General features: G+C 41.2%; 1 protein-coding gene across 1 annotated transcript in view; it reads right to left on the bottom strand.

Annotated features, from left to right (window-relative positions):
- Morc1 (MORC family CW-type zinc finger 1) overlaps positions 1–12,195 on the bottom strand; it is a 192,738-nt gene that overhangs the window by 120,725 nt on the left and 59,818 nt on the right. Inside the window, exons 9-10 of the mRNA XM_075992002.1 lie at positions 8,330–8,455; positions 322–401 (exon numbers count right to left, since the gene is read on the bottom strand). Of these exons, the coding sequence (XP_075848117.1) occupies positions 322–401; positions 8,330–8,455 (206 nt within the window). The remainder of the gene's footprint in view (positions 1–321; positions 402–8,329; positions 8,456–12,195) is intronic.

The following is a 12,195-nucleotide window of genomic DNA, read 5'->3' as shown; positions in this document are numbered from 1 at the left end:
AAAGAACTGACTCCTAGAAGTTGTTCTCTGACCTACACACACACACACACACACACACACACATGTGTGTGCATACACACATACATACACACACGCATGCACACACAAGGGTTGGCAGGTAAATGTAGGAAGGATATTAAATGATATCATAATTAAACCAGAGATGGAGAGTGCACTTTAGGTTCTAGAGATAAGAGCTACATTTGACTGACAATCACAGTACCCCCAATACCTAGAGCAGGCTTTTCCTGAGAATGGGTGCTCAATTAACATTTGCTAAGTGGATGAACTCTAGTGATTTGGACATAGAAATCCATATACCCATTTTTGCTGCCTCTTCTGCCTCTTTAGCTTCAGTTTTAAACTTCCCTTTGAAAGAAGATGTAGCATACTGGTACTTTCTGGAAAGAGGAAAAGAACATAATCAAGTCAGATTAGCATTTCAAAGTACATTAATAAGAGAATATTCTTTAGTAAGACTATATACTCCAGAAATGAGCAGTTGTTAAGAAAGAAATGTTCATTGAGCAAGTTCCACCCAGCTGGTGCATTAGCAGACTTTATATCTATGAAAACTCACTTGCCTTTTAATGCGTGGTAATTTTACTTCAGGAAAATTCAAAGTCAGGAAACTACAAGTCAAGAATGAGATAAAAAAAAATCTCTTCCCACACATGTGTTCACTTATACATGTAAAACAGAAGAACTCTCAAAAAGGAAAGACAAGATCACCCAACTGCTCCATTGTCAAAGTTTCTGGTTAATATACACAGCCCTCACTCGGATCATCACTGACACTTGAGAAATGGCTTCTCCCAGTTCCCAAGCAATTATCTCTGCCCGACGTGCTCAGAAAAACACATAAAAAGTCATTTGACCTACTAAAAGTCAAATTTTCTTCTGTATTTATGAAGTAGCCTATTTTTAAGTTCAATTATTTCAGAACAGCAAGCTGATTCTAGAATAATCAAGGAAAAAGAAATTGATATATATACCTATGAACGTATGAAGTCAAGGAAAGCAAAATCAGAGTGGGGGCACCTTCCCAACAGCTTTTGATCAAAGAAGCTCCTCAGGAGAATATAGGCATTTGCTCCTGCCATTGGTTGCCCACAAGAACAAGCTTCTAAGACCCTGTTGTTAAAGATGGCACATGCTTTAGTCACGGGACATTGAGAAAGCAAGCTGGAACTGTTCTGGAAGCTTCCTCCCTGCTGGCTAGCCTTGAATGTGCTGGAAGGGGCTAAGCAGGCCTCTTGGAAGAATTATCATCAATAGTCACACAGCTGTGGACTCGAGCCAGGCAAGATGAGCCCACTTGTGCAATAGTGGCGAGTCTGTTAGGGGAGTGACTAGCTGCTTTCTTACTGGGCTTGGTGACTGCTCCATGGGACAGAATTCACATCCGGTAGCATAAACCTGGCCGAAAGCCTACAGCTTGGGGCAGTGATCGGCCCTAATGGGAAAGCTGCTGTTGTTATTTTGCTAAATGATCACGAAGCGCCTGTCAAACTGTCTTCTAAATAGCTATGTTTATGCTCACAGGATAGTGCTACTGTCTGCTTTGGCCAGAGAAGCTTTTCTGCAGTGGTCAGCAGAGACTGCAGAAACTCATAGCTTGTCAAAGCACAGAGAATAAATAACTCTGAGTGACAAGACACAAAGAGCCCATCTATGACACCATCTCCAAGACTCGGGGAACAGTGCAGAGAAACCAGAAAGACTGTTAAGTACAAAAGAAGCTGGGTGGAGGAAAAGCACGTGGCTAGCTTCTGAGCAAGGCACGGCTGCTGCGCTCTTGAATGCAAGCAGCTGTGCGTAATTGCTAAGATCTGCACAAGATCCCATTGGGGAAGTAGGGGGGCTCACGGGATCCACCCCTCTTTGAGGATTTCTACCCAGTTAAGAGGTGATCGAGCTGGGTAGTTGTCGATGTTGACATGAGTCATGGTCATTTGAAAGAGGGAACTTCAACGGAGAAAAATCCTCCTTCAGAATGGCCTAGGAGCATCGCTACACTATACATTCTAGTTAGTGATTGATGTGGGAGGGCCCAGCACACTGTGGGTGGGGCCACCCCGGGCAGTGCTCTGGTTAATGTAAGAAAGCAAGCTGAGTAAGACAGTAAGCAGCCTTCCTCCCTGGCCTCTGCTTCAGTTCCTGCCTCCAGGTTCCTGCATCGACTTCCCTTCGTGGTGCACTGGAAGTATGACATGAAACAAACCCTTTCTTCCCCACGGTCATGCTGTTTATCATGGCAATAGCGGAGAAAACTAGAACAAAAAAATCTGTTTTCATCAATGGGATAAACAATTTCTCACCCATGGTCCTGTAAACAAGCCTAATGAAATTCACTCACACACAGATGCATGCACACACGTATGCACACATGCACACACACAGACACAAAGGTAAGACGAATTGCTTGGGAGGAGAAAGGGGATTAACAGAGGGCAAGAGAAAGCAATAAAGATTGGAATAAATCACGTTCATGTATGAAGATGTCATAATAAAATCCATTGCATTACAAATAACACATGCTAATAAAAAAAACTCAAGAAGAAAAACTTTGTGTAATAGGTCACCTTGATGTGGCTAAAGTTACAGGCATTTAGAGAGAATCCTTGGAACCTGGCTCTTATATTTTGGTTTGAATCATCATAGAAGGAAACAGTCTAAAATAGTGAGGCTTGAGAAAGCCTGGAGCACTACACGTCTCACTCCATGCTTTTGCTTCGTACTGCCATTGACTCGTGAGCTCACCAGTCACTCAACATCTCGCTTACAAAGGCGTGTGACAACTAATTGTAAATGTCAGCATGACTGTACTATGAGCTGCCCAGGGAGCTGGTAAATGGTTCTTCTGAGTGGATCTGGGAATGTGTTCTTGGAGGACATGCCCATCTGAAGGGTAAGCCAGCAAGGACAATCATTGTTTGTCTTTGCCTTAAACGTGCATTGCACTAAGTGTGCATTGTCCCAAGTGTGTACCAGGTGGTCAACCTATAGCCCACGGACCAGACTAAGAGCCACTGGCTTCTTCCAAGACAGCCTCACATCTATGTCACCATTTTTGAGAGTTTTTAAATTAAAGGGAAAAAAAGAATATGTACTTACTAACATGCTTCCTACAGAAGGAGGCTACCAACCCGTTGGCAACACTCATTAAATTATGGTCTCATCTAGAAAGGCTTTTATAGATTCAGACTTTTAAAAGTTTTTTTTAATTTGTTTTTATTTTTATTTACTGGTATGTGCCCATGTATATGTCGCATGTCTGTGGGTGCCTGCAGAGACCCAAAGAGGATATCAGATTTCCAGAAGTTAGTTAACTTGTTGTGAGCCTCCCACCAAGGGTGGTAGGTAGGAGCTGAAGTCCGGTACTCTGGAATGGCAGCTATGTCCCACTGAGCAGACTCTCCAGTCCTATACACGGACTTTAAACAATGTAAGAAATAATGCAAATTCTTCAGTGATTGCTGATACAAACAGGTCATAACACAATTAAATGGCTGGAAGCTGGAGTCTGTTTACAGTTTATTGATGATTATCTTCCATTATCTAAACAGATGCAGTCCAGACACAAGACGCAGCAGCTTCATGATCAAATGCTGAACTGGACTTCCTGGAGTCTTTCTGCCTTGGTACAGGTCAGTCTGTACCCCTTATAGGAGTGTAAAGTTGAGGCAGTCACATTTGCAGCAGCTGAATAATCGCAAAGGTATAAAAGCTATCATGCTATCAATGGTAGCACAGGGCTGTTACAGGAAGTGAAATTTTAACACATCTAAAAGAACTTAAATCAATCATCATTGTTTATGTTTATATATATAAACATTGTATATGTTCACAGTATGTGTTTTTATAGTCTAAACTCTCTAGTGTGTATTTTAGAGAAGATTGCTTTCCTTTTCATAATGTGGAAAAACTTGTAAAATTTGATGCGTGACTAACAGGAAAAAGCAAACATTTTAAAAGTAACTAAATGCTTGGATGGTGTGCTTGCTAGCTTTATTGTCACCTTAACACAAGGTAGTCATCTGAGGGGGGAATCTTCAGGAAGAAAATGTCTCCTGAAGATTGGGCAAGTTGGCCTGTAGGCATTTGCTCAATTAGTGGCTGCTCAACCCATGGTGAGTGGTTCCACGGTGCCAACCTTGGGTTAGTAATCCTGGGTACTGCAAGAAAGCAGGCTGAGCAAGTCATGAAGAGCTAGCAGTAACAGCAGCTCTCCATGGCTTCTGCATCAGTTCCTGCCTCCAGGTTCCTACCCTGATTGAGTTCCTGTCCTGACTTCACCCAGTGATGGATGGTTACCTGCATTTCTAAATGAAACAATTCCTGTCCTCCCCAACTTGCTTTTGGTCATGGTGTGTTTTCTTAGCGACAGAAACTCAAGACAGACTGGCTGTGTGACTCAGTCAGAGAATGCTTACTTAGAACAACCAAAGACCTGGGATCTTGCTCTAGCACAACCAAAACAGAAGACACAGCAACAGCAAAACCAAATGCCATCCCGTACGCTTGCACTGCAATGGTTCAGTTGGCATTTATTCCAAGATCTAACTTTGTAGCTCCTCGTTCCCAACTTCCATGTCCACTTTGAGAGAAGCTAAGATTGGCCACTGAGAAGAAACACCTCTAAAATCTAAGGTGAAGTTCTAATCAGTCTGTTCCTTTGATTTTCTTTTACACTTATATAGCTCATTCAAATTATAACCTCGGTGTAGTGCAAATTAGTCTCTACTACACTCAGTGAACAGCAAACCTAAGTTTGGAGGCATACAATTATTGGTGACCATATCCTGAAATTATCATTTGCTTTTAAAAATCATGTTCTAATCATATACTTTATCAGGTTTGAATCATTCATTTTAGGTTAAATTAAATTTTAGCATAAAAATGAAATTAAGGGGATATTGTTTAAACAATGAAGCAATTTTTCAAAGAATGTGAATTAAGCTATTCAAGCATTTTTTTGTATGAACTAAAGGTGGCACTAGAGGTGTCAACTCTGCATTACTGCTCAATTTACAATAATAGGCTGAAAATTGAGTGAAATAATCCCAGACGATCTGCATGCTGGTCTACAACTTCAACTTTCGAATTGTTTGGGACAATTTAAACACACTCTGTGTGTGCATCTCTAAAATATTAAAGTAGCAAAACTGATCGATCTCATAAACACAAAAATAAGTGCTCAAATCTCCGCTGCAGAAATGGAAGCCTCCAGCATGCTGGTACTTCTTTACGCATCCCTCCACTCCCTGCTAATGAAACCTCAGAGGAAAAGAGACGGAGTAAAGCATCCACTGGAGAAGGAATGGACGTCCCTAGCTCTTCATTTCTTAGTCCTTCATCTGAGGCCACAGAATGAGCATAGGCCCTGGGCCAGGCCTCTTAGCTCAGTGGCTAGAGTTGTCTAACCTCTACCTATCTGCCCGCACCTCAAGGGTGAGGTGAAGGCCAGGCAGCTGTAAGGGCTCCCTTGACTTGATTCTTTGAATATATTCGTAAAAAGCAGTAATGGGGAAAGGTCAGATATGCATCCCTTCACTGTGGAAACAGCCCAATGGCGTCATGTTCGACTAGTTCTGTCTTCTGCTCAGGCATCCCAGGTCTGTCTCCCAGAATTGTATCAACTGCATGGTACCCTTCCATGTGTGCATCCAGCAGCGTGTTCTCCCCTCCATCCTCACGCCTACCAATGGTCTTGTCCGGAGAGCTATTTTCCATAAAAGAGATGTAATGGAGTGGCATGTGTCACACTAAAAGGATCTGATTCTGGATGTCTTTCTACAGACAGGGTTGACTGGAGCTATGACTGTCTTGTTCTACAGCTAAGTTCCATAACCTCATTTAGCAACTATATCATCCTGTGAAATAAAACCAACACTCTGGGGCAATTACAGTACCTAATCACTTGTTCATGTAAATCACTATCAGTTCTATGTTTACATATAGAGTTTTAAAAATCTAAAGGCTGGTCTATCAGTTATTTACCTCATATTTGCTCCCTGAACTTCATCTCTTCACACCTTGTTTCTGGCACTGCTTCTATGATCTGTCTCCACTAGAGCAGGGTCAACTATGAATTTGAGAAGCATTCACATGAGCTGGAGAGATGGTTCAGTGGTTAAGAGTAGTGGTTATTCTTCCAGAAGGTCCTGAGGTCAATTCCCAGCAATCATATGGTGGCTCACAACCATCTACTATAACATGAGCGGGGCCAGGTTTGTTGGGGTTTCTGCCCTGCCCAGTTCCCACAGCTCGCAATCCCCAAAGAAAATCACACAGAGATCTCTATATGTTATAAAACTGATTGGCCCATTAGCTCTGGCTTCTTATTAGCTCTTCTAGCTTATATTAACCCATTGTTCTTATCTATGTTAGTCACATGGTTCAGTACCTTTCTCAGCAAGGCAGCTCACATCTTGCTTCTTTGGAGTCTGGGCAGGAGTGGGAGGAATCAACTTCCACCTTCCCAGAATTTTCCTGTTCTCATTGCATCATTTTTAGTTCCTGTCTGGTTTTTCTGCCTATACTTCCTGCCTGGCCAATCAGCGTTTATTTAAAACATAATTGACAGAATAAAGACAATTCTCCCGCACCAATCTACAATCAGATCTGGTGAAAATACTGGCGAGATTATGTTGAAGGAAAGAGGCTTGTGACACCAGCACATAAGAATGTGTGAATGTCACTTCAGAAGGTGAGTGCAAACATATACATAAGAACCACAATTGGTCAACAAAAGTAATTCAGATTATAAAAGTTTGCTTACTCAAATTACTCAGAAAATGGAAACAAATCCACTTTCAAATGGTTTGAACATTTTTCTTAACCAAACTCACTAAGAGGAATAATTTGAAAAGACTAGCTGATTGATCCAGGAGACCCTTGGTACCTCCCACAAGAATGAGACTGATGGAAAGGAAACATGTCTGATATTTACTAGGGAATGAACAGCCTGACATGGTCTCACTCTGTGCACACTTTACTTTTAAAAGATGATCTTCAGTATAAACAGATATCAAAATTAAGGCTCGTGAGAAATCCATTGCTGTTTAATGAGGGCACAGAATCAAAGTGGTCTGTATTTTTAAAATTACATCTCTATGAGGAATTTGAAAGCCCCAGGCTAGACACTGACTTTTCAAGACACCATGACAACATAATAGATGGTGAAGGTCTTTTATCAAAAGTTAATGTGATGCAGGTGAAGGAGCAACAAATTTGGACTGATTTAAAAAAAAAAAAAACAGAGTCAGAAGATTTGCGCTTTGTGCAGATCTCTAACACCGATGATGATTTCAACCAAACAAAACCCCAAAGAAGCACTGCAGAAAATAAAATAGTTAAAAATGTACATATTTACCCAGTATACAAGCACTGTTTCTCCCAGTGGATGGCAAGCTCCTTAAGTGAGAATTATTCCTCTTTGTTACCACCCCAGTCTGACCCACGATTATGCTAATCTCTTGTACGAATTAATGAGCACCCAGAAAACACAGCAAAAGTAAGAAAAGACCAATGTTACTTCATGAAGAGTTGAGCAAGACTGATTCTATATCATGAAAAGTCAAGTTAACTTTTACATTAAAGTATATCAAATAAGGAGCTGGGGAAATAACTAAGCATCTCTGGTTCAATTCCTAGTACTCCAACTTTAGTTCCATTGATCCAATGCCCTCTTATGACCTCAGTGGATCCTGCAGGCAAGTAGTACATAAACATACATGAGGGCAAAAATACCCATGCACATAGAATAATAAAATAAAAATAACAAAAATAAGACTATATGCGTATGTGTGTGTGTGTGTGTACATATATATGTGATAAATGGACCAGGTATTTTATATCTGCTCATTCTATATGAATACCATGCGTAAATGATAGAGATACTGTGTTATAGTCTGGAGACTGTGTCATCAGCCATAGAGTGTACAGGCAACATCATGACACTTGTGTCACCATTAAGTGGTAAAAATCCTACGGTAACACTATCATATAAGCTCATCCTGAAGAACATTATTATATGTAACGATACTGCATGAAGCCTAATAGTTCAAATATGCTATGCAAACAGAAAACACATCCAACTGTGTTCTCGGCATGGAAACCATCACAACTAACGCCCTACAGTGAACAAGTAATTCCTATTAAGGGTCCTTATCAAACTTAGTGTGCTCCCTGCAGTGTTTAGTCTTTCCTGAGAGCACTGTGAAATGCCTACCACCAGTCGCTGTCTTCCTCTTGAGAATGTGAGGAGTTCTATCAATTGTACATGTAAAATCTCCAAGAAAATAATCAAAAAGAAGCATGTTACCTGGGTTTGTAGAGGGAGTAACATAAGTGCTTTGTCTGAACTCTTTTGGCTTGAATAAATATTCTCATTCGAGGATCAAAATACAGAACAGCTGTGTAGGCCCGGAAAGACCGTCTCTCTGGAAGTCTGAAATAGAGAATGCCAAAGGTCACAGAGTAGAAGGGACACTTCTCTCCAAAAAGGAAAAATAATCAAATGTTCTCCTACTAAGCTCTGTCTTGGTTATTCTTCTGTTGTGATAAAAACACTATGACCAAGGCAACTTACATAAGGAAGAGGTTACAGAGGGATAAGGGCCCACTATAGCAGGGCAGCATGGTACCAAGCAGCAGACAGGTTGGCTGGAGTAGCAGATAAGATCTTACATCTCAATACCACAAACAGAAAACAGAGAGAGAGAGCTAACTGGGAATTGCCCGGGCTTTTGAAACCTCAAAGTTCACAGTCCCAATGACACAGCTCCTCCAACAAGGCCACACCTCCTTCTTCTTTCCAAACAGCTCTACCAACTGGGCACAGCATATTCAAACACATGAGTCTATGAGTTCATTCTCATTCATATAACCTGTATGTTCTCAGAAACTTTGTTCTAGAACTAATGATGCTGACAACAGCACCAAATCTTACAACACTGCATTAAGTCTCTAAACAGAGGGCAAACATAGATAACAGGCTTTCTTTAGAACTAAAATTTGTTGGCAACTAATCAATTCTAAGATGGAAAATATACTTTACATTAACTGACCCTGCCAGTGACCCAGAAGAACAAAGTCAAGCAAATGCAATATTCCTGCTCAAACATAAGACTCATGCAAACAAAAGGAGATTTCTGCTAAGTAGCTGTAAACAGAGAAATACAATGAAAAAAAGTCTCATTTTCAGAATTATGAAAGGGACATAAAATACAAAACTCCCCTTGTACAAGTATTAAAGCAAGTACTTCTGGTCAGCTGAGAGGAGACTTCTAACAGCATGGGTAAGGGAAGAGAAATAGAAAAATAAAGGACAGAAAGACAACAAAGCAGGGATAAAAACAACATCAGCGGCCTGAGGAAAACTCCTGTGGTAGTGCTGCAGGCCGGCTTCTAGGACACGGTGCCTGCCAGCAGACCTTAAATATTAAAGTCTACTTGTGAGCTGTAAATATTCTCCAATTAGACAAGAAACACAGGACAAAAGCAAGCCGACCAGGGTTGGAGGTGGTATTCTGTGCTTCTAAACTGCAGGGAAGCCTCCAAGGTTAAAGAGAGAGTAGGGAGCCATTCTCCTGGTCCAGACAAAGACGCAGATGATGAGATGGAGCTATGAGTCTATCTGGAGGCTCTGCTCAGCAGGTCCTCAGTCCAAGGGCAGAACTCCAAGGACCTCTGGAAACTGAAGGTGAGCCCTAAGTAACCCAAGGCTTTTCTGGTAAGATAGAATTTTCTTTGGGTACCATCTGAAGTTCAATAAAAGACAGGGAATTTCTTTCAATTGTTCAAATTTTCTGACATGCATTATGTCAAAGGACCTAGTATGTGGCGGTCATGCCATAAATATCAATACACTTTTTAATTTATTTTTGAGTTAGCATACAAAGTAATGGCTTTCTTTATTACAGCATTTCCATGCATCTATATCATCACTAATGCAATTTTAATGTAGCAAGAGAAGCTATGTGTATTACTGTATTGCACTATGATAATGCAGTTTCACTGAGCTCCCCAGGGGTTAGACAATTGAGCATCTCTCCACTTAATCAAGAAAAGAAAAACAGTAGTTCCTGTGATGCTATAAACATTCCATGGTATCCCGCCGCTGTTGAAACCCTTCTGAACTGTGTGATTTGCAATTGCCCAGAAGCTGGGAACTCCTGATTTCTACACACCTCAAACTGGACACATCATTGTCATTTGAAGGCTAAAGTCAGGAGTAATTCACAGAGATGGCGGACTTTGACCAGTGACAGAGTGTTTGCCAAGCACGCACAAAGTCCTTGGGCCAGTTCTCCATAGAGCAGAAATACTAACATCATTTAGAACAGAATTTGAGAACTAGAGAAGTATGGTGAGAATTGGAAGTGATTAAAGAAGTTCTGGTATACACAGATACCCCTCACTTTACACAGACACACACACACACACACAAATATTATATATAAACAAAACAAAAAGTAATACTTCTGTTTGTTTTGGGCCGAGAATTGTGAACAGAGTTTCCATCCACCAGGTCCCAAACAACTGACTCTGAGTTATAAAAGCCTCGCCAGTAGCTTAGGCTTGTTACTAGCTAACTCTTAACACTTAAATTAACCTATATTTCTATTTCTGCTTTGCCACATGGCTCATGGCTCATTACCTCATTTTCTACACATCATGTTTGCTCAGTGGTGGGCTGGTGGCTTCTCTCACTCTGTCCTCCTTCTTCCCATCATTCTCAGTTTGGCTTTTCCACCAAAGTTCTAGTCTAGCTACCAATGAGAGTAATACATTTTCACGGTGTAGAAAAGGTTTGTTCCACAGCAAAGGGTGACTTTTTATTTTCATTTTTTTAAAGACAGAGTCTCTACATAGTCCTGGGGCTCACTCTGTAAACCAGGCTGTCCTCTGTCCCACAGAGATCTTCTTGCCTCTGCCTCCTGCATGTTAGGATTAAACGTATGCATCACCACTCCAGTCCTTAGGATGATTTTGGTTCTGCAATCTTCTTGCCTGGGCCTTAGGAATGGGATTACAGACATGTTACTATTCCTAGAAAATACTTCTACCTGCTGATTCTGCATTTATTTTTAATTCAGATTTATATTTATACTTATTAATTCAATAAATATAGCTAAATATCCACACCATGCCTGTCAGGGGACATTGAGACCTCCCGTCTCTGAGACAACCCGCTGGAAGGACTCATAACAGATTTATCACAGGCTGTAATGAGGATGCTCATAGGTGTGGAGAGGAAAGTGAGGGGGTCTGGAGTGATTCATTTACCAGCTTTCTTACACTTTTTTTCCCATTTGCATCAGTTCTTCATTGCTATGATCAGATAGCTAACAGAAATAACTTAAAAGAGGAAGGATTTATTTGGGCTCCTCTTTCCAGAGATGTCACTCCATCGTCACGTGATCCTAAACACCTAGGAAGGGCATCATGGTGGCAGGAATGTGTCGCTTTTCACTTCATGGCCAATCAGGTAGCAGAGAGCTCAAAAGGACAAGGCCTACATAACAGGTCTCCAAGAACCCTTCATAATGACCTACTTCCTCCAGTGAGGCTTCATTTCCTAGAGCCTCCACAACCTCCCAAAATACTTCTTTGTTCTGGAAACCGATGATTCAATACATGAGCCTTCTGGGAACAGTGTCCCAAGCATAACAGTTCCCTTTCATGAAGGTTCACACAGCACCATCGTCCCCAGCTATGTGAATGCAGCATATCTGCATGGTGTCCCATCTGAGGGAAATGCCTGAAAGACTCAGCATACAAGGTCCGGCTTTATAGGGATCTAGAGCCAAAGCACCTGCGACCTATGGTGTGTCCAAGTTCCAGAGTGCCAGAGTTGCATTCTTGGTAGAAGTCATTATCCCAGCTTCATTTCTGAGAAAGATCCCAACAAAAGGCAACTTAATGAAAATAGAAGCTTTTCTACTTATAATTCCTGGTTAGTTTATCATTTCGGGAAAGTCATGGCAGAAATAAATTTTTGCAACCACTGTTTAGATCAAAGTGAGACTATAATGCATGAATCTTTGCTTGCCTGCTTCCTCTCCACTCGTTTTTTACTCTCTTGTATCCTTCAGGACTCTCTGCCTAGGGAATGGTACTACCCACAATGAGCTGGGTCTTCCTACACCAGCTATCAATCAAGACAGTCCTCCCTAGACAAGTATC

This window comes from Microtus pennsylvanicus, chromosome 1 (genome assembly GCF_037038515.1).
Source record: "Microtus pennsylvanicus isolate mMicPen1 chromosome 1, mMicPen1.hap1, whole genome shotgun sequence".
NCBI lineage: Eukaryota > Metazoa > Chordata > Mammalia > Rodentia > Cricetidae > Microtus > Microtus pennsylvanicus.
This window is presented reverse-complemented; position numbering and strand designations above follow the sequence as displayed.